General features: G+C 35.4%; 1 protein-coding gene across 4 annotated transcripts in view; it reads right to left on the reverse strand.

The window, feature by feature from the left end:
• Positions 1-24,339, reverse strand: part of Gk2 (Glycerol kinase 2) — a 200,627-nt gene that overhangs the window by 29,363 nt on the left and 146,925 nt on the right. For 2 of the 4 annotated variants that reach the window (XM_069841620.1, XM_069841622.1), the window contains exon 1: positions 10,757-10,848. The exons of 1 other annotated variant lie outside the window; for it this stretch is intronic. Coding sequence is in view for 1 of the 3 variants with exons in the window: in XM_069841619.1 (XP_069697720.1) it covers positions 2,122-2,131 (10 nt within the window). In the remaining 2 variants the exon portion in view is untranslated. Of the gene's footprint in view, positions 1-2,121; positions 2,147-10,756; positions 10,849-24,339 lie in introns of those variants that run through there. One more of the 4 variants, XM_069841619.1, reaches the window with a different exon arrangement.

Here is a 24,339-nt window from a genome sequence, read left to right on the forward strand (position 1 = left end):
CTTCAACAATTGAAATGGAAATCTTAAAAAGTTATTTTATTCACAGACCAGCTTATTCATGTCTACGCGTTACGTATTTTGTATTAAGTACTGTAATGTATTTTTAATATTTATTATGCCAGTTTTTCCAGTGTTCTACGAAATTTCACAAATCGAACCGCCACTGAATTTTATTAATATTATTCATGAACAAAAGTCGAGTAAGTGACATCTATTTTGGTAAGATATCAAACTCCAGAAACCAATGCAAAACGAGTAGGCCTACTGAAATTTGCAAGAAAATATACAGGAAATATATAAAAACATTCAATGTAAACCCGCAATTACTATGAATATAAATTACAACAGAATAAACATCATGGAAATTCATTTACCTTAGTCTGCGAATGCAGTATGCAATTAAGATATTCTAATATTATATTCCTCGCAGAAAAATGTAAGTCTATCGTTCAGGAATGTTTTATACACATTGTTTTCTTACGTTTCATGACGTTTGTTTTTTTTAATGAAGATAAATTAATGTTTAGTAAACAAATTATATAATTAGATAATTAAAATGAACAAAATTCGTCGATGGTGAAATTTTAAATTGTGAGACGCGGCAACCTGGGGAGTAACGGCTTTTGGTCAAGAGCACCGTCAGTTTCTTCGGTGGAATTACAATCGCGCGCCTTAATAACGAACTGCACGCTAGTGACCTATAATTAAGATCTTCAAATGTCAATTTATTTTATTCCTCAGGTTCATGCCCCCACAAATTTACATATAAAAAGAGTCATTTTCGTACCTATAACGGCCAACCAAAGCAATGAACATTTATATAAAAAAAAGACAAATACTCAAAAACTGCACAAAAATGCTCAAGTAGTGCGGTTATTTGTGTAGAGATGAAGGGAACCGTGAAAGCATAATAATAATAATAATAATAATAATAATAATAATAATAATAATAATAATAATAATAATAATAATAATAATAATAATAAAACCATTGGTCGTACAAGTTGCTTAATTTTAATTTTCTTTTCAGTTTGCGTAACAATATATAGACGTTTTCAAAAGTAAACGGTAACTTCAGACTAATTGTTCATAGGCCTACTGCCTTCATTTTCTATACAATCTTAAAAATTCTGGTACTGGAATATTATACAAGAATGGGATTTTTTTGCATCACCACACATTACCATAACTTCATTGTAGATGTTATTATGTATCTACTATTTTTTTCTTGCACAAGTAACAGCCTCTATTCAATGCTGTATACGGCATATCTGAGTTCGTATTCTGGAATATCTGCCACAGTATGTGCGATGGAGTCCTTCAACTCATCAACTGCAGTAAGTTTTCCCAAGAACACTCTTGCCCTCAGAAGCCTCATAACCAACAAAATGCGGGTTAATATCTGATGATCTTGCAGGCCAAGTTACAGGAAAGTTCCTACTGATAACACGACCATCAGAACAATCAGAAACAAACTCATGGTGATACAAAAAGTTCCATTTCTTGTGTAATAAGCTACCAGAATTTTTAAGACTGTGTAGAAAATATGAACAATTAAAGTTACGTCTTACTTTTGAAAAACCCTATATACACCAGTATATCTTTAAAGTGGGTTTCGATTAAATCGCAATTATATTATTTTAATATGAGAATCCATTATTTTTACTGAAAATATTATATAACTGTGCATCGTTCACTAATGAAATGATTCTCAGATATTTAGTGCGAATAAAATCCGTCCAATGTTTTAGGGAAAATCGCTTTACACAATCAAGCAGATAAGATCTTAAAAAACTACTCAAACTAAGATGTCAACGGCATTTATTTTCGTGAAAATCTCTAAATATTTTTTCCTCCATCAGAATACTTTCTGTCGACAGCTACGTCATATAATGATAACGAGAAAATAACTCATGTCTGAACACGTGCTGAGATACTCTGTAATCATAAGAACAAAACACTAGACATCACAAAAATAATAGAAAACAATGCGTAACTTGAGAGCTGGTATCAAAGTTCTCGAGTCGTTGCGGGAGCAAAGTGCACACTTGTTGTAGCTGGACACACCCCCAGAAGCAACGAATGAAAACGTCGATCGCAGTAGGCATGAATATACGTTACCTGCTGACATTCTCGCCGCGGAGACCAAGCTGCGTGTATACTTCAGAAATGTTAAGACACGTATGGCGTGGCGCGTGTTGCTTACCTTCAGAAAGGCAAATCCACTACGTCATAGACTGTCACATAATGTATAGCTGATTGGCTAGAGTGCGGCTAGACCCACGTTTCTCATGGCCAGGTAATCACAAAAAATGGTTACATCAAAGGAACTGGCAACGTAATTTCGGTCACGCGATGCGAATGCCACGTTGTTAAAAATTGCACATTGCAACAGACTGGGTCACCGTACGTCGCGTGTCGAAGGACTGGCAGAAGTTTCGGGTCAAATACGAGTCCGGTCGGAAAGGGAGGGGGGGGGGCGTGATGAAGGGGAACAATGCTTGAATGAACCATTCATGAAGAGTTTTCACTTTTAAATTGTTTACGGAGTTTTACGTCCTATCACAAAATATTCTCGACAGTCTAATGGTTGCCATTATATCTTAAAATCGCGGGTATGATACGGTATGCAAATGCATAGGAAAATAAACCCACGCACTAGGCAACTCTTACAGATCATTGTACCGTCTCCAGGATTTAATTTCTACGCGAGAGAAAAGTTACCAGAGAATTTTCCCTAAATCCCCCTCATTCGGAAACAGGGCTCTTTTATGTGCCATAAATCTTCTACACGGACTAAAGTTCGATTCTCAGCAGAGAAACGAAGATATCTTTTCTTAAGGAATAAGTGAATGTCCCTTGTTCTGTGTTGCCTTCAGCGCCTTACACCATGCTACCCACATAATAAGGAAATCCCACTACTTGTGGATGTAGATATAGTTTTAGTTAAGAATATTCTTACATAACTGAGGACCATACAGGCATAAGGGCAAAAACCTTGAGTATTTTTTTTTAATTACAAAAAGATCTTAAAAAAATAATAAGTCTACAATGAACGAATGGGATGTGGGATGACACGAAATACCTGAATACTCAAGAAAATCTAGCAATATTGCTGGGGGCTCGACCCCGTCGAATTATGCAGCAAGCGCTACATCCAGGGTATTCTGGAATTTGTTACGTGAATGAATACAAAGGTTGTAACCGGAGACTGGCACAATATGAAGACAATTTTATGTAAATATGAAATACACATTTGAATACTAAAATATATTCGCTTTTAAACCATTTGGAATAGGTTTACATCATTATTTACTAATAGTTTTATCTATATTTAATATACTACCAAATAAAATGCACTAAATCTGCAAAATTAAGTAGTTTTTTCTGAATAATGAAATCTTTATCTGAATGCAAGAACTAGGTAAGTAATTTTTTTACACTGAAGATAAGAAAAAAATTCTTACATTAACTGGACCCAACACTGGTTACAGTACAATACAAGTAACTTTTCTATTTTTTTTTTTGGCAAAAAATTACACTTTCTGTCATAATACTGTTTTGAAACACGAAAAAGATAGTTTTACATCACATGATGTAATGGCAGCATACTTGTAACATTCTGATGAAATATGAAGATTTTAGCAAAACATTATGAAATATGAAACAGTGAAAATCCTTCTTATACCGCTAACAGGAATGGTTTAGAATATGAATTTCATATTTCCCTGTCACTAGTTATAACACAATACGTCAGCTAAAAATGACGTATCTTAGCAAAACCGCTTGTACAATTTAACCGCAAACTTCATAGAAAGACCGCTGCTCCGTTTCAATCAAGTAATTAAGAACGATAAAAAGAACTGCGTCAGAGTCCGCTGGAAAGAAAATGAGAAAAAGATACAGCATCCGGCTGCAGGGCTTTCTTGCATAATTATCGGAACATTCGCTTATCATTACAACGAAAATTTCCACTAAATCTAGCTGATCCTGAGCTATGTGAGTGGCAAACCGGGTTAAGGCGGTTGTTCGTCTATGTAAGAGGTTTATCTTACGGAGCAGTTTCGAACATTGATCCTCTGACATTGTTCCAGTTCCGTCACGAACCTTTTCAGCAAAAACAAAGCGATAATAAGTGTCTCTCGAGACGCCATTCAAAGTATAGATAGCGCTGACATTCGATACCAACAGAACGCGAACACCAAGACTTCGGCTTCGAGTTTATTCACAATTCAACAAATATTGCATCCTTGCGTCATATTCAAGAACAGCATTTCCTCGCAAGAAAAATTAATTCTCCATTGACTCCTGGAGATAATTATAATGAATTCCGATCAAATATTTATTCTTCCCCAAACCCAGAAAATGTGATGTGACACAAGACTTCTAAGTTCAACATTTTACATTTCATATGCCCAAAACAGCTCTTTGAGGGGGTTAATTAGTTCTATAAAACATAACATGAGTCCTAAAAATTAAGTATGTATACACCGAAAAATGTAAAGATTTCACCGATTTAAATCTAACAAAACTTACAAGCGTCTACAAGAGTGTACTAAACAGAGGAACAAATCTGTAGTGCTCGGGAAAAGTGGCACAAGTCAAAAATGTTAATTTTACAAAAAAAAGGAAAAAAAACTGTCTTCACACTGGTTTATGTCGAATTGGGTTTCTTCTGTATAAATTATTGTAATGGGAGAAATACTTACTGTATGTCTCTTTTCCCAAGCGAGCAGATGTTCCGTAAGTTGTCAATAAATTAATAAAAAATGTTTGTGGAAACTGACTTATGCCACTTTTCCCAAGAACTGCAGAAATAACGCAATGTATACGTACTACTATTCCGTCTTCTTGGCGCAAATTTGAATCATAAGTCATTAAGAAGACTGGGAAGTGATTAGGGCCAAAAAATTTAATTTTCATTTTTCCTTTTAAAATTCATACACCTTTGCTTAACAAGTACTGTATGTATTGTTTTTTTCCCCTTGAATTCGAACATTCAATGCTTGAAAATGAGGTTTCAAAAGTGGCGCCCTGGCTACCACACACTGTCATGCTTTCCTTGTTTGCCTTTCTCCGTAACTTGTAATTTTTCAATTTCAGGAACACTTTTCTCAGATACCATTTAACATAGAAGATTGATTTTTTTGTGCACATACATTTTACGATGGAGTTAATGGGAGGTTCAGAATTATTAGCCAAATTTTATTATCCACTTAAATAAAAAAAATCATTAAATCAGATCATATGACAATATTAAAAAAAAACTTACAAAATTTTTTACCTTTCAGTGAAAAGGTTTAGAGAAACAGGATTAAAAAAACTGGAACAGGCTGTGATTGTTAATTTTTATATAGAAAAGTGTACCTATGTGAATCGGTATGTGTCCTACTATGTTTGTGCATATCATTAATTAATTAGCAATCAGAGCTATAATTATACTATATTCTTAACGTAATACATTTAATAAGAAAATGCTGATGAATAAATGGTAACATTTTCATGATTCTAGCTCAAAATCTATTGGAGATAGTTTATTTTGAAATTATTATATGTTAACATTAAGAAAAGTATTCAGAATACTTCCCAGTGCCCTTAAAGAATTTGCTATAATTGGACTCATACCAGTAGTAATTATCAGAAACCTTTCCAAGTTTTAAACAAAAAAACTGCGTTTCTCACTGAATATTCATTTACAATGTTACGATTATAAATAAATGTTCAACGTTGAGTGACGTTATTGGACAGTATTTTAAGTAACTTGCTACGTGACAATATACAATCTTATCATCGTCGTGAAATGCAGTTTCGGCACTTCAGTTACACTTAGCTGCTAATTCAATACTTTACACTGCGAACACAAACGAATGGACAATGACGCGAGAGTCGCAAGGCGAGAATTAAAATAAAAGGCCAAGTAGTTAAAACACGCGCTAAGGTTACCCTACCTATTTTAGGTCCTGTAAAATCTATATGATGTATATTTGGACTTAATTTTTCCTGAAACACATACATAGCTTTCTTTTCAAATATCCACATAAAAAAAGTTTTACCTAAAATGCGCTACTAATTCACTCCAATAATCACAAACAGTGAATTATCAGTTTCAATATAAAGTCTGCTTACTGAAATATGTTTGTATCTTTTCTACTAACAGGAGTACCTACATGGTATTCTCTCCTTGAAGTGTTTCTCGGTAATTATGTTAAAAACAAGACATCTAGACTTTACATTTTAACTGAATATATCACAGCGATTGAACCTTACTTAAAAAATAAATTATATGAAGTCATGATGTAATAAATAAATTAAATACATGTAAGACTGAACATTAGTTGTAATCTAAATTGAAAAGCGCATACTTTTTGACGTATTTATTTCAAGTGTGAAAAAAAAAAATAAACTTCTCTATAATCACTTCAGAAAGAGAAGTTTTATTACGATACTAGGCATATTGCAATGCGGTATCTAATTCTCCCAAACTCATTTGTTTCTTTATTACCATAAATGTCAAAAGAATGCTTCTTATCTCTGAAAACAATGTAATAAACAAGTTTTACAACACTGTTCTGATAACACGTATGGTAATCTTAAAGCTTGCGTATTATCCGACTAATGCTGTGAAATATAATTTCGTAACGTAGGGAAAAGAATGAAAAAATAGAATTACGACCGATATGCAGGAAATTTCACAAATAGGCATCTTATTAAATTAATTATTGAAGTATTGGGTGTTCTCCAAACATGACGAATTCTTTATGCCAATTTCAATGTTCCATGAAAGGGGAATTCCTACGTATTTATTCCTGTGAAAGTAGCACATGTATTTCCTGGATTGTTTTCCTCTTGAGATGCTAATATTTAACCGTGACAATCTCACTTGTATAAAGAATAATTATTGAAGAAAAATAAACGCGTTTTAAGCCGTTCTCCTCAAGATGTTTTCATCATCATTATAATCATCATCTAGTAATCTCGATAAATGGTCTTAAATGCATGAATGACAACTAAGAAGAACATTAACCCATTGAACTACTAGCAACTTCCGCAGATTGTCATATGCTTGGAACTTTATAGTTTTCTGAATTGGAAATTCTTCTGTGAATTCGTTTCCTGTATTTGCTTACACTATAACTTCCATTGATGTAAGTACTGCCACTGTTTTTACAACTTGAAATTTTCATATTATTATTATTATTATTATTATTATTATTATTATTATTATTTCATCCACATGAAAGGACACATTACTTCTATCATCGAAACTACCACAATGCGTTGTAACTTACGAGTTCCAGTACTTCTTTACGAAAACAACAATCTTTCAGTACAGAATTTAAGCCATTAATCTAGAATATGTTTAAATCACTTTTTAAATGCTCTATTATATACCTTAGTCGAGGTGTACTTAAGGTTTTCTTCTTTTTCCGTCTGGAGAATCCTACTAACGCCTGTAATGTGGCCATTATTAAACATAATTGCACAATTATTGTCTTTAAGCCTAGTTGTAACTCTGGTGGTATATTTTATAAAATAACTGTGAAGTGCAGAATAATATCACTCCAAAAACCCACAGTGAAAATTGTTAAGGAATATACATATTTCACAACGAACCTACGGTTCTAGGTGCAGTGATGTACACAGTGCTGAAGATGATGCTTGTTCAAAGATCAAGTTTTGCCTCGGTCAGTACTAGACAGATCGGGTTGGAACGTATAGGGACTTCGGACTCGATACTTGGAATCACTCGATAGACTTCAGAATTGGAAACTTGTTTCATTCGTAGTGAACCAAAAAATGACGAATAGCTATACTACAATAAGTACACTTTCCAAGTTGAAATATCGTAAAAGAAACTCTAGACTCAAGTGAGTGATTCCAGAGCAAATTTGCAGACTGATTTATAATCGTAGTCTAACTCTAATTTTAAAGATTAACACTAACTCTCTTTAATCTGACAGAAGTCTGTACAATGATTTTAATTACTTAATCACATGAAAATTATAGCAGCAGCATTAACATGAGGATTGTAAATGAGATATAAAATCTAATCCCCTAACAATCAACGAGAAATTAGTGTAACCGTAATTTGTTTATTCTATGTAATGAACATAATCCATGTTGCATAAAATAAAACTTATTTCGTTTTCTGACTCAAACTCTTATCTGCGAACTTTCGAATTGCAGTTAAAAAGTAATTACAACACGTTAAAGAGTTCGTCTTGTGCTGATAATATGAATTACGAATATGTCTGCTACTTCAGTAGGCTTACACTTAAAATTGAGGTGGGACAGGTTTATAAATTTGTTCATGAGCATCTGAGTGTCGTTTCTACATAATTTGTCTCTCTCTCAATCTTGTCATGGAAAGTGAAAATGGCGGTAGGGTTCCAGAAATTAACTCGTTCACTGTCGAGACGAGTGAATTTCCTATCTCACTCTAATATCGTTCCGATAATTTTTTTATTTCTTTATTTTTGCTATTAGATATAATCTACAATTCTATAGCTGTAAATGGGGACATTGCAGCAACAATTTAATGCTACAGTTACAGGATATTATCTGTTTTAGACTTCATTGCACTCAAGTAAAGAAAGACTTCATGGACCAAGACGCGCAACATTCAAATCACAAAGTCAGACTACGTTTGCAACCACTTATTGTTTACCGCGCTATCAACTGTGTCATATTCAAAATAAATGACACTAAACTTCATCGGCAATACTCTCTGTTCCTTCTACCTATATTACACTATTTAACGTATAAAAAACGTAACTAGTTCATATTTCAAAGCATTAAATTTTATATAAACACCAGAAATACATAGAAAAAATAATTTATATTCAATAATTAAACAATGTACCTCTTTTGAACAGTATAAAATGCCAGAAAGGAAAAGTCATATGCTTCGGATGACGAGTCTCTAATTCAACATACAGTAACTGTAAATTACAAACCTAATGGAAAGTGACCGTAAGGGGAGTCTAAAAATATGAAATGAGGGCGCAATAAGACAATAGAATATAATGCATGTACAGAAAAAGACTCTACGCATAGTAAGTAAAAATCAACACATTACTCGTACACCAGCAACTAAAAAATATTTTAAATCAAGCTATGAAGGTTTTGTAATTTCATTTACAATGCAATCATTTTTTCCGCTTATGTATATTTGACAATTGCTTTACATATTGTATTATACTAGTCTATATTTACTTGAAATATAACTGTGCGTTTTTTCGTAAGCTAAATTTTATTTCTGTCTGATGTGACAAAGTAGAATTCGCGATCTTGCTTTTGGCGTAAATAGAAAATACCCGTTAACGAACAAGATAATGGCTAATTACAAGACAAAAGTTTCTGCAAATTTCTCTAGAAATATTGTCCTCGTATCTCGAATAAATTCATTCGGATTTTTGTAAACCAACTGCGTTATTTCTCGCGTCGATAAATAGCTACATCGTCCATTAATTTTTTGTGTCCGTCACGACTGGCAATAGCGGCAATCAGAATGTCAATATGAGTACCAAAAACTGAAAGACAAATTTATTTAGGTAATTCTTCGTAGGCTAAGTAATATTAACGATCTTGCTAAGCCAATTTATTAAGTCTAGAAAATGAGTTAAAAAAAAGAGTGGAAATTAACAATATAGGCCTACCACAATAACAATAACTTTAACCTTACCAGTTCATCAGAGTTTATTATTATTATTATTATTATTATTATTATTATTATTATTATTATTAGTACTACTACTACCACCACTAAATCTTACAAGAAAGTAAGCTCATAACCGAGTTCAGAAGGCAGTTTCAAGTAAATCTGTCTCTTTAAACTTATTATAAGCAGTAACGTGGAGAACTTTTAAATTGGATTTTAAAGATGATCCCGAAATCAAACTTTAGTCCTCCGAGTTGAAGGGGTTATAGACTACATGCGGCCAATAGGTCTTACATGGAATTATCTGGAAGATATTACGGGAAATCAGAAATTGCCGTGCTGTTCTCTCTCGTTAATTCTCAGTGGACAGAAATCGTCCATATCTGAGTCCATTAGAGGAATCATGATTGTGAAATTTAATAACATTTCTATTTTGTGTGGATTACCACAGGTATTTACTCGGTGACAAAGTATCCCATGCTCAAACAAATTGGGTCATAAGTGGAGTACTAACAATCAGGAAATTTAGACAAGGTATATAAGCTTATTTGTAATCTGTAGAGTTAAACAGTTTAATTAATGATTATTAACAATTTGTATAATTTTTACTGTATACTATCACTAACAATTTAGATTATTGTATATAATACTGAAAATAAGCGTCACGTTATCCTGCTTTTTCAGATAAAATGTTTTGCTTTTCATTTTTTTATCTAGTAACTCTAACCATACTGAATTTCTATTAGCACTATTTCTCAGATTTTTTTCTGTTTTACGGTTTGCATTGATAACCAGACGTTTGCGGATCATTTTCCCCTCACAGTAGTTACTCGTGTGCAAACTGTTAATAGAAGTTTCGACCTGATACGGAAAGTTTCATGTAAGAACTCGGAATATTACACTGTCAACGAATAAACATTCCAGACTTGGTGAGACTTGAACCCATGACCATGGCTTTCACATAAGAGTCAAAGCTGTTGAGTACACAAGAGACTCATGGTCCTGACACTGTTTTTAAAATGTTATAGTGTTGAAATGTGATATTCGGAATTCCCGTACTAGGAAATTCAGCCCAATACCGGACGCACAACTCACCGGCTGATATTTCGTTTCTTCACAATATTGAGCAAGATACTTCCACTTCTGTCTTCCGCAGACTGTGAGGATTGACTGCTGTCACACCGCTTATAAACCATTCATATTTTGTTGCAAGCGTGGTCGATGACGTCGATTATTTTTTTTTATCAGCGAAGTGTGTTTGTAATTGGTCCGCGATGGTCACATGCCTCCAATAAAAGTATGTACCACATTCCCCTCGATTTTATCTCCGTATCCGCAACGTAATTACAAAGTGTGACGTAAAGCGTCAACAAATCTCGCGGGTTCAAGAGGGTATCACAACACTTAGGAACCTCTTCTGCCTTAAGGACATCGCTGTCGATTTTTCGAATTGGTTCTACCTGTTCCTGGAATAGACGAGAACACAATAACTTACTATCACTTTCATCAAAACAGTGTGTTTACATAAAGCGTACAACGTGAGGACCGTTATGGAATATATAATGCCACACCTCTTGTATCACCACCATAGCACTCAAAACTATCACATTACTACGACTTTCATTATATATTTAGTAGATGAAGATAATAATTTAATACTCTAAAAAGGCAAAACAATATTATATTACATAAGTTCGTAGCGTTGCTATGGTAATTGTGTCACTATAGTAGGGTCTACTATTAAATTAATGAAAGTACAGAAAACGCTATAAACTTATGCACCCAACCAATAAAATAGTTTACAAAATGAAATGTAGAATATATAGGCATATTAAGTCGTCTCATAACTTTCATAAATTATGTTCATTTCTTAATTTTGGTGTTTTGTAAGATTTTAATAATTTTTAGTTGGGCAATACAATTTGTAGGACCCTATAGTTATTGCTGGCCACACTATTCCATTATCTCCTGGCCTAGTTGCCTCATAAGTGGTGCCTTCTTGGTATCACTTGTGAGGTTCAAACCTGTCTTCGGACAGTTGACTAAACAACAACATTATTGCTGCGTATTGTGAGCATGTGACAGTCGTCAATTGTTAATACCAGTGGCGAAGCTCTCTTCAGAGGCGGTTTAGGCTATCCAAAAAAAATTTAGTTATTATTCTTAGTAACAGTAGGCCTATAAGTGCGTAATAATGATGTATCGTAACACTTGGTTGCACTCTGATCTTTCCATATATTAAGTTCATTCTTGGCAATATTCCAGTATGGAGAGAGTAGTGCAAACCGCGAGGCTTGTGGCAAAAGCCTCTAAAGGCATGACTATGACCTTGACTCACAAGCTTGAGGGGGAACCGGGGAGGGAGTATCGATTCGCTACATCTCCATTCGAAACGAGGCTAGCCTTCCGTCACAATATTACGTCGTGCTATATTGGTGTTCTCTGAAAGTTCTGCGTTGTTAAGTTTAGTTTAATCAAAAGTGCATGCGCGTGTGTGTTACATATTAATCTTGCGTAAAATTGCTCATACTGAAAGAATTGAGGTTGTGGGACCATGGCAGCCTGAATTTAGAAGATTTATTGCCAAAATATACAATCAGTGGACTGTATAACCATACAATTTAGTAGACGATGTCAAGAGCCACATTCAATCGACCCGTACATAGCCATACTTAGTAGCAACTGACGCCAATCTAAATTGGCATCATTTCCTGTTTCGATCGTCGAGAAAGATCCAGATTGTTCGGGAAATATCTCAGAATTTGTGACAATGTATACATCCGGTAGCGGCAAATACATAAACTAATTGTACTAGTGCTGCCGCATGCAGCTTAAGTCACACACTATAACACATTACATCCAACACAGCTCATTATTTGTAGAATTAAAAGGGAAACCGTTTTCAAATTGGACGTATGAAACAAAATGTGCTTACAAAGATAGGAGATTGACACCATATTTACATATTAAAATAGCAGATGGAGAAGATAAAATATAAATTTTAAGTTTTCATGGTATAAGAAATATCCTTTCCTAACAGTGTGCTCTGAGATAAGTTACATTGTTTTATCTGTATTCTGTTCGGGGGAGTGAAAATGAGTGGTCATCATCTTCTTGTGGGGTCTGCATCACAAAAGAAAAAAATGCTAGAAAACCCGATAAACATCTCCTCTATAAAAAGATATAAGGTAAGCAGATTTTTTCAGCCTACCCAGTATTTACACTTTAGTTTCGCCAATGGTTAATACAAGGAATATAAAATGGAGGTGAAAAAATTTGAGAACAGAGTTTTTCTAAACCACTACCGGAAGCAGCTGCCGAGGCTCGAAGAATATGTGAAGTCGAAGGTGAAGGTATCGTTAATGAGTGTGTAACACAATATTGGTTCCAGTGTTCCAATAATGAAGGAAACCTCAAATATTTACAACGTTCTGGAAAACCTAAGGTGTGTATATATACATATACATATATATATATATATATATATATGGCCCCATAAGTAGAAATCGAGAGGGTTCAGATCAGGTGAGCGTGGAGGCCAAGCAATTGGGCCACCTCTACCTATCCATCGATCAGGAAACCTTCGATCCAAGTACCGGCGAGTATATATATATACAGGGTGTTTATAAAATACGGGGCATAATTTCAGGTATGTATTTCCCACATGTAGACAATCAAAATAGTTCATTATAACATGTGTCCGGAAATGCTTTATTTCCGAGTTATGGCCTTCACAACATTGAAATTCACAGGAATGCTTTTCTTTCCGCAGGTCGTTGCCGTCAAAGGAGACATTAAGATGGCACTCTGACAGTTCATTCCGAGGCGAAGGTTACATTCAGTGTTGTGAAGGCGTTAGACTGTGCGACATGTATTCAAATCAAGAGCTGGCAGAGATACACTTCATGTACGGTAAGGCGAACGGCAATGCTGCGCTGGCTCGTCGTCTGTACCAGGAGAGCTACCCACAGCGACAATGTCCAGATCGGAAGACATTTGTACGTCTCCATTACCGTCTGTGCGAGTATGGAAAATTTAACTCTCCTGGTTTGGGAAGGGGACGACCAAGATCTACAACTCCAGAAGTACAGGAGGAGATTCTGGAGGCTGTGAACATGACTCCTTCTATCAGCACACGAAGGGTAGCGTTGCAAGTCAATGTTCCTCATACGACTGTCTGGAGACTGTTGAAAGAGTAGCCTATCAATTGTATCCTTATCATTTGCAACGTGTACAGGCCCTGTCACCAGCAGATTACCCTGCACGAGTTAGGTTCTGTCAGTGGTTCTTGCAGTAGTGTGGTGTAAATCCGAACTTTCCTGCCTTAGTATTATTTACAGATGAAGCACACTTCACACGAGATGGCATAACAAATTTCCACAATCAGCATGTATGGGCATATGGAAACCCACGTGCAACTGTTCCATCTCATCACCAGGTGCGGTTCTCCCTCAACATGTGGGCCGGTATCATTGGTGATCGATTACTTGGACCCCATGTACTTGTAAACAGACTTACGGGGCAGGCGGACACAAACTTCCTGGAAAACACCATACCTCATGTTTTAGAAGACACTCCACTGATCAATCGTCAACACATTCACTTCTTGCATGATGCACGCTCCTGCACACTTCAGTCGTACGGCTCGCCGGTACTTGGATCGAAGGTTTCCTGATCGATGGATAGGTAGAGGTGGCCCAATTGCTTGGCCTCCACGCTCACCTGATCTGAACCCTCTCGATTTCTACTTGTGGGGCCATTTAAAATCATTGGTTTATTCGTTTCCGGTGCCTCATTTGGAATCCATTCGGAATCGAATTGTGGCATGTTCTGAGGACATACGCAATACTCCTGGAGTTTGGGATCGTGTTCGCAGGTCAATGAGACATCGATGTGAGGTCTGTATTTAAGCAGGAGGTGGACATTTTGAACATCTTCTGTAATGACAACGACCTGCGGAAAGAAAAACGTTCCGGTGAATTTCAATGTTGTGAAGGCCATAACTCGGAAATGAAGCATTTCCGGACACATGTTGTAATGAACTATTTTGATTGTCTACATGTGGGAAATACATACCTGAAATTATGCCCCGTATTTTTTAATATACCCATACACGCATAATTCTGAAAAAAAAAAAAAAAAAATCCACAACAAAATATTCGTAGGTTGGCAGAAGAACTTGCTGCTTCAAAAGATATACATTGCCACATTAACATGCTTAAAATTCATACAGAAGTTGCAGATTGTAACTTATGAATTAACACATGAACAGGCTCACTGCAGAGTGGCTATCTGTCGTCAGTTTATCGCTAATCCCATAGATGACAGATTTATCAGGAGAACTGTCACATATAGAGAAAAATGGGTACATTACCGCAACTCTGACACCTCAAAACAGTGACTCGATCCCCGTTAGCCTGCCAAAGTCGTCGTTAAACAAAATCAAAGTGACGTGTCCGGTGTCTGAATCACATGGGAGTTTGTTCCAAATAGACTTGTAGTTGATGCGAGCTTTATTCTCAACAGCTACAACGAGTTCAATAAATTTTGAGAAGTACCCAGCATTTAGTTAATCGCAATACAATAATTGTATAATTCATTATCTTGCAACAGGAAAATGCGAAACTCCATATCGCTTAACAACTATGGAGAAAATCCAGGAACTGGGAGGAATCGAACTGCTAGCACATCCGGCACACAGCCATGCCCTTGCGCCTTCAGATTATGTTTGGATCTATGGCCCACTTCCTGTGTGGAATAGATTTCCAAAACTTCGAAGACGTTGAAATGGGTAATACTGAATACTTCGCATCGAAAACCAGAAACTGGTATCTTGGCGGGATAACAAACCTCGTTGAAAGGTAGCTCAAGACCATCGAATCTAATGGCCTTTGCTTTGAAGATTATCTAATTTCTTTTTACAACACACTCTAACTAAAATTTTGCTCCAAATAGATATTACTTATGAGTAGAATCCTGCGTTTGACTACCTAGAGTCTCCGAGCAACCCGCAACAGTGTAGGTATATATGGAGTATACTTACTTTAGCGGCATATAATCCTACTTACACAATTCAGGTCTGCTGTTAAGTGAACAGAACATACGAAAACAAAACAAAGCTAGGTGCTCGGAGATTAGTGCTCTAGTACAGGGTGAACACAAGGTCTTTTCCTGATTATGAATATTTGTAACTTAAAAACTATTTTAGATAGAAAAATGAAAGTTGCGAATTTATATTAACTAATTCATAGAGCTTCCTCTCCTTACATCTAGTGCAGTACAGTTCAGTATCGAAATGGCGTCTCTGCTGGAAAAAGTGCAGGGCATTTTGTAGTATCACGAAAAGAGGTATCTCATTACAGTTCAGCGACACTTCTGGAGGGAGTATAAACGAAATCCACCCAATATGAAGATCATCAAAGGATGGCATGCAACGTTTAAAAATACTGACAGTGCTGGAGTCAGAGAAGTGGTAGACCTGGAGTGACAGATGAAACTATTAATGCCGTGTGCAGACCTTTGAACGCTATCCGAAAAAAAAAAAAATCGACACGTCATGCCGCAAATGAACTTGATGCATCTCAGAGTATGTGATTAAAATTTTGCACAAATAGTTGCAGTTCCATGCAAGAGCAAATTATGCAAACTCTGTTGCAAGAGGACCATCCCTTAAGTGCTGCATTTGCTGCAGACATTCTGGAATGAAGTGAAGAACACAATGGCTACTTTAAGAAAGTTTGTTTTACTGTTGAGGCAATCTTTCATACCTCCGGAAAGGTCGACAAACACATTCGGATTTGAAGGTCAGAAAAGCGAGATGTTGGTGAAAACATAACGTGAAATCGGGCATCGATTAGACATTCTCCGGGCAACAAACGGAGCACATGTTGAAGTGTATGCATGGAAACTTTATACGTTGAGGCATCACTTGCTGAAAACCGCATCCCTGTATACAGCATAGTTTTTCAGTAATAAATGTTCATACGAGAACTTTGTGTTCATCCTATATAAGAAATTGGCAGCGAGCAATTAATTAGGAAAGAAAAAATGTATTTTATCAGAAAGAATGGGAATTTTTTTCATTTGAAACGCTTAAAATGTGTATAGTCATTCATTACAATGTGTAGACCGTAGAGACTCGTAAAGTATGCTCTCATAATTTATTTGTTTTATTTCAAGTGTGTGCTGAAATTTATGTGTTTTCCTTTGTTAATTCCAGCATTTAATTAGCTATAAAGTATCTAGCTGCGTTTCATCTATTGTAAAATTCAGGGCTAGACAAATTCTGGGCGCCAGGTAGCCAAGGCGACTAAAATGTTTATGTGGTATCTGAGTCTTTTTTATAGAGTTCAAATTTTTTAAGACTTCGATTTCTTTCATGTCACTACGACTAATACATAATGTTAACAAAAACGGTTGTAGGAAGAAATTCGAATGTGCTTTGTAAATTAATATAGTTACATTTTTTGTTGCGCATTTCAAGATATTGTCCTACACAGCTTTAGAGCGTGTCTGAGAGAGTGTGTTTGCATTGTATAGATCAGGCCTGCACAAGGTATGCGCTCTCCGAGTCGGCTCACAGCTCGAGAACGGAACGCAGATATTGGGTGCGCTCTGTATAAGGGTGGACTGGAATGAGTAATCTCGTACAAAATGTACACAAAAGTACTAGTACGAGAGTTCATGAAATGAATTCCCGTTCAGTGTTTACAAAACTATCTTAGACTATTATTAATTAATAAAGAAATATTTATTTTACAGAAATAATGGAAACTCTATAGCTACTTAAATATACAATATAATTTTATTATATTTTTATTTATCAGTATATCAAAACGGGGCTTTATGCTGTTGGCAGCTGAAAGAAACTGCATTAATCGTAATGAAACATCAGTTACAGATGTTCGATGTCTGCATTTATTAAAGTTAATAACAGAAAACAGTTGCTCACAAAAATAAATGTTGAGCCAAACATAGCAATCATTTTCACAGCCAGCTTGTGTAGTCGTGGATATTATTGCTGAGGTTTAGTCTTGTAAAACTCAACCAGACTAGTAGTATTATTCAAACGGTCTTTAGCCCTTAGGTCACACTGAGGATAAATAAGTTCAAGCTGTAAATCGTATGACACTGTTTCAACTGGTGTTGAAGAAATTTATTATGATAACTTTAAACTTCTTTCCAATTAAGACAAGATCTTGGAACCTAGAATTTTGAATTTCAATTAATATTTGCACATAATCGGTTAACATGGCTTCATCACGAGCAGTTTCTATCGTTGGACAGTGGGCAATATTACCTTCCCGAAACTGACTTACGAAAAGTATAAGTTTACGACTGAAATCTCGTAATTTATTCAACATAACAATGAGCTGGCCTTTTCGCTGAAGAGAGATATTTAAATTGTTGAATATTAATAAATTCTAACGTACCCTACCTCATGCAATAATGCAACTTTCAACTCCTGAACCTTTTTACTGCGATATTCACCAACAAAACCATCATATCTCTATGTGTGGACTAGTAATGACGCTATTATGTTTTCCTCTTTCTTTCAAACTTTTGTGTCAGATAAGTATTGACTCTAGCTGCTGTGAAAAAATAAGCATTTTCCCATGCAATATTGAAAGAATTTCCCTGATGAGCACTTTTCCGTCTTTTAGATTCCTCCATTGTGTAGCCGTAGATAGGCAAAGTGAAATAGTTGCTGATAATACACACTACACCAGAGAGCTGCGTGGACTATCATCTACCTATAGCAGGTTTACGTCATTCCGCCGTACCTTTCCGGCGAGCTGTTAGACGGCTCTCCCGCTCCGAAGGAGCGGCCGCGCTCAATGAGCGCCGTTTGAGCAGACCTGGTAGGCCTATAGATATTTAACATTATTTAATATATGGAGGGGTGAGAATAATATAGTTCTAAGCCACACAGACAAAGTTTTAAAAGAGAGCGTGTTAAAGGTGTAGAGTTCAATGCTATTAAGTGCAGAATCATAATTTCTTGGGAGTATACTTACGTCATTTGTTGAGTAATTTTTACAATATTTTAATAGTAGGTTCCCCATACATCTAAGAAATGAACTCGCACAAAACACCATTTTTGTTAAAAGTGTGGCTTTGCACTATCTCATTCTCACCCCTTCATATTTCAGTAAATGAATCATTACCTTAGCTTAAATGCTTTTCTCATTGTACGTGTGGGCAAAATGTGCTGACTCCTCAAAATAAAGGGACTGGCTCCTGGAATTATTTTTAATTTTTGTATATCCTTGGTAAAAATAATATTTTATTGCATATAATCTGCCTTCGTTATTACTGTTATTAAATCATGTATTTTGTATATGTGTACTATTCCTGTTGTTCACCAACTTATACACACAGGTACACGAATAAATAGATGTAAACACAGTACCGGAGCGTGAGGGAAGATTACTTCACTGCAGTGTTGTTGACTCGCAACTTGCTCTCCGTATCAAATGAAGCTAGTATCATCGACGTACAGTTTAACTTGTATTCAAAGTAACCTAACGCAGGGCTCTACTTATGAGACAGTATATGTACAAAAAACACCAACACAATCATCAAAATAACCACCACATTTGTATTAAGCTAGTTAAGCAAAAGTTATCAGTAGATCTGCACCAATGGGAGAATGTGTGTACAAATTTCTACTGGTTCTGAATATTTTATGGTTTCTGAGAAAAAATGAAGATCAAGTGGAAAAACGCTTCATGTCCACTTTCGGTGTAAAAAAGGCTGATGGACCATCTGGTGGCTTAGCTCGAACACTATCACATGCCTAAGGCACGAAACGGAAAAATGATCCGAATTGTATGAAAAGACGCTTTGAAAGTTGGTCGCCACAAGGAAAAAAATGCTTCATGACCACGTAATACTGGGATTGTATCAACACCAGACGTGACATGAGTTTTTCCCGCTTTGCACACGCACGCACGCACGCACGCACACACACACACTCCTACGAAGCATCATGTATGCTGGCTAGGATATGTCCTATAGGAGTCAAAATCGAAGAGAAGGTGCAAATTTACCAAATGACTCACGGGAGAGATGTCACCGAAATATATGACGCACGACTAGAAATAAGTCACTGGCCACATCCTGCAGAAAAATTGATAATAAGTAAAGTTAATACAGCAAATATATATCCTCTAGAAGTGTACACTGATGGTAGCAGGATTCAAGAGCAAGTTGGAGCCGGAGCAATAATAATTAAGGATAATGACATAATACACAGGCTAAAATATAAACTACACCACCATTGTTATAATAACCAAGCAGAACAATTTGCTATTTTCAAAGTACTTGAGAAATTGCAAGACATAAGAGAAATTCACCCTTCAGGAAGGAAAGCTGCTATCTACACAGATAGTAAAATAACAATAGATTCAATTAACAACAATTTCAAGCACTATCCAATAATAGAGAGGATAAGAAGTCTACTAATGCAGCTTCAAAACCAACACTGGACAGTCCATCTCAGATGGTTCAAAGCACACATCGGGATACATGGAAACGAAATGGCAGACAAATTGGCGAAGGAAGCAGCTCTAGACCGGGAAGGAGAAATAGTGTACTCAAAGAAACAGACAATAGTCAGTAAAGAAAAGAAAAAAGGAGCAATCTGCCGATCATACTTCCCAACCGTGAGAGGACGGCTGGAAGTCAATTTACCATTCACACCGGATTGACTGCAATGATAACAGGTCATGGTCTCACAGGGGCCCATCTTCACAGATTCAAAATCATAGACAATCAGAAGTGTGCTTGCGGAGCAGAAGAACAATCCACACAACAGATAATGACAAGATACAACTGCAAAGAAATAAACTAAAGACTAGTCTAAGACAAAATGGTGGCTCATAGCCCCCAAGCGAGAAAGAACTAGTTCACAATATGGAAAATTGTTCGCATAGTTTGTCGCAATAATAGACTTTGATGCATTGTAAATATGTAAATAGCTTATGCTATGTGTGAATGTGTGGGTGTGAATAGAACAGAGATTTTGTAAATAGCTAGTTGTAAATACTATGCTGGTACTGCTAACATAGATAATTGTGGTCGAAATAACAAAATATGATCAGAATTAAGTTGTAATTATCATGGATATAAGACAAGGAAAAACAAGTATAAGCTTATTCCAATGACAGAATAATAATACTAAAATATAAGCAACAATACTGGGTGTTCATTTCAAAGTGTGTCATGACGTCACTGTTGTGAGTCAGCGATTTGAAGCGAGTTTCAGCTTTTATGTCATAGAAGTTGCCTATTAATCAAGGCGTTCAATCTGAACTTGAGATCGTGTACGGTATAACTTGAACGTCTTAGCAACAGATGGCGGTCTGTAAGGTCTGTGTGCTACCATAACCTCTTTCGAACTGTGTTTTGCGCGGCCAAGTCGAACGCAGGGTATTTGTTATCATCGGTTGCGTACCACAATATTCCACAACACAAATCAAATGTTCCGTGTCCATGTTGACTGTCAAAGTAAATGTCAACAAATACGTAAGTAATCGTCTTAACCCTCTCGTCATATCCCGACAGTAAGAAAAAAAACTCACCTCAGTACGTGTTTCCAAACAGTTCACATTCCTGCCACTACCGGCGTTACCGCACGTATCGGTACGTACTTCCAGAATCCGTGGGTATCCACGGACTCTGCGTACTTCAGAATGAACGCCGTACTTGCTAGACAACTTCTCTCGCATTTAGGTAATACGCCTCTGCGGAAGTGTAGGAAGATTGAATTCTCTAGGCTCATCGGCTAGCCACATGACGGCATACAGCCAGCCATGACACACTTTGAACTGAATATGCAGTATATGTTATCTGTGAAAGTTTACTGGTGTAAGATGTGTAGTTTACTTAAGAAAGTTGAATTGTAAAGATTTATGTAAGTGTATTAATCGCATATAGTATTACTCGGCAATGGAGCATGCGGAATGATTTAATATATATAAAAAAAACACACACACAATAGAAATGAAGTCTAGCCACAACAAAGTAAAAAATGGAAAATATTCATGCTTAATTTTTCTAATCTTCGAATCAAGTGTAAAATACTTCGTGAAAATCCATGTAGAAAGAAATTTATAAGAATTATTGTTTTAAGTTACAAAACTCAATCTGGCTTTGGTTCCCGGAGGCGTACTTTTATACTACCGTATAATTTCACGAAATTTTCCGTGTATAATATCAGGACATATTAATCCAACTTAACACCAGAGGCACACAAAATAAAAAATGAGTGCTAAGAAAATCACATACACTTTCTTATTGCTGTATGCACTTTACGCGATTCGCAACAATTCTATTCTTTTATTATTTTGTGAATGACATCAGATGCATTAATATTTACGTACTTATATTACAAAAGATTTCTTTGCTTATAATTAACTACTTTAACAAGAGGTAACATTATTTCCTATTTCTTGAAATATTTTCACTAATCTTGACATCGTGTCTTTCATTATTTTTTTATTCGTATTTTTCGAATTTTTAAATTATTAATTAATCCGATTATAGCTTTTCTTGAACTGTAATTCAAGAGACAAACATAAATAATTTAATATGTACTGAAAGAAGAAGACTAAATTTAGCTTTCTGGAATGCACATGAAGTATTATTCATAATTCCAGAGGTAAGCCATTTGGCTTTATTTAATATTATATGGTTCAAATTTAGATATAAGCCTACGCAATTAATTTCGCAGCAAAACACATTTTAATATGGATACGCCCATTGTATTCATTTCTAATGTTACCTCGTACGTTATATTTACGAGAATGTATATTTAACAGTTATTTATGATAAAAGTGTTAAAAATGGAATTTTATTTCGTCAGTAGGAATGTTTGCGTAAAGAGTCCACAGGCCGAATGAAGCAAAATACCACAATTCTTAACTTGTGTATGGTATACATTATTTTTAGACAGCCCTTCTTCCGTGCTCGTATACAGCATATCATACAATTCCCCCGACTTCTGCTCACTGTGATAGTGAAACTCTCTCAGTCCATCACATTAAAACCCAGTGGTGTTATAGCTTAATGGTACAGCATTAGACTACAGATCGAGGGGTTCCCGGTTCAAACCGGGTACGCCTTAATTTTTTTAAAATCATATTTAATTCATAATTGTTTCAATAGCCCCATTTCTTAAATGCTTGCCTAGCGTTAATATATCTCATTTTCGGAATGGCTATCTAAAAAAATAATATAAATGTTAAAAGAAGTCTATATTAGTGGTTTATGAGTATTATGAGACTCTGAACAAATGAACAAATCTCTCCGTTTTCTTCCTAAAACTCTTAACAATAAGGGGTTTAAAACTTTAAAATAATTTGCAACAAAAAGTAATATAAATATGTCAAATTTTCTTATCAAAACTTCTTCGTCGATACTAAATTCGGCATCCCAGTTGTCATTTTGTCCTATGAAATATAAAAATCACGGAGGAAGTTTCAAAAAGCAACAATATCAACTAATTTCTGCATTCGTACACTTCCATGTTGACATCCATTTCTCTGATTTCTAATCTAATCAGTCTAATGAAGTACTGTGATCACTAGTGACAGGGAAAATATAAAATTTTATATTCTAAACTATTCCTACTAGAGGTACAGCATGTGAACAAGGATTGTCATGATTCATGATGTGTAGAAGGCAATTAACGTCAAAAAAAGTTTCATGTGTCATAATGTTTTGGTAAAATTTACATATTTCAAAAAAGTAATCGTTATAATATATTTTTTTCTCATATCATGTACGATTTTTTCCCCTCCGTTAATATTTTTATAACTACCACTGAACCGGACTTCCCAGATATTATAAGTACATAACAGAAATGTGTTCCAAGAAACACCTGAAAAACCCAAGTCACCTATTCCAACAATGTTCCGGGATTCCCAAGGGCAAGTAATATCTCCAAATTCCCGTTTAGAATCACTGAACTCATATCGTCAATGAATTCGAGAGGCCAAAATGAAACACATTCCATCTTTGCTCATTCTTTCGAATCCAATGAAAGTCCATTTAGTATTGCCATGTCTACTTACATGAATGTAAATTAATGTTTTAAAAGGGTTACTGCCTACTTAATTCCTCTCATTCTTGCTGAACAAATGTAACATTTTAAAATTACTTTGCAGAACGAAAAGTTACATTTGCTCGGATCAAATTTCTGCACATTTACAGGTCGAAACTAAAATTCTTTCACTCATTTATTATCATAATACACTGCTCCCTTAAATTGAATGAGCATATTGGGCATTAAGTCAATGGCTTTGCCAAAACACGCAATGAAATGCTTCATAAAAAGCAATTTTTATCTCAAAAAGAAAGCAAAAACAAACAACATTGTAATAAACTTTTTTGTCTGAAATATCCCAAAGAATAACTACCTGAAATTAATGACATTACTTACACTTCATTCTGTATAGTTCCAAACTTTTACTCGTAGATTCATTTTTTCTCGGCTTAGGTTTTTTTTTTTTCTGTATATTTTCCTTTACTAAAAATGCTAATATTATAGATTTTTAAATTTTTTTTATTAATTTGTCCTACAGAATAATATCTGTAATACTGACAATTAATATTTGAGGAGAAAAATTCGCTCCGAAGCCGGGGATCGTACCCGGGTCCTTGGTTCTACGTAC

Source organism: Periplaneta americana, chromosome 12 (assembly GCF_040183065.1).
Source record: "Periplaneta americana isolate PAMFEO1 chromosome 12, P.americana_PAMFEO1_priV1, whole genome shotgun sequence".
NCBI classification, from domain to species: domain Eukaryota; kingdom Metazoa; phylum Arthropoda; class Insecta; order Blattodea; family Blattidae; genus Periplaneta; species Periplaneta americana.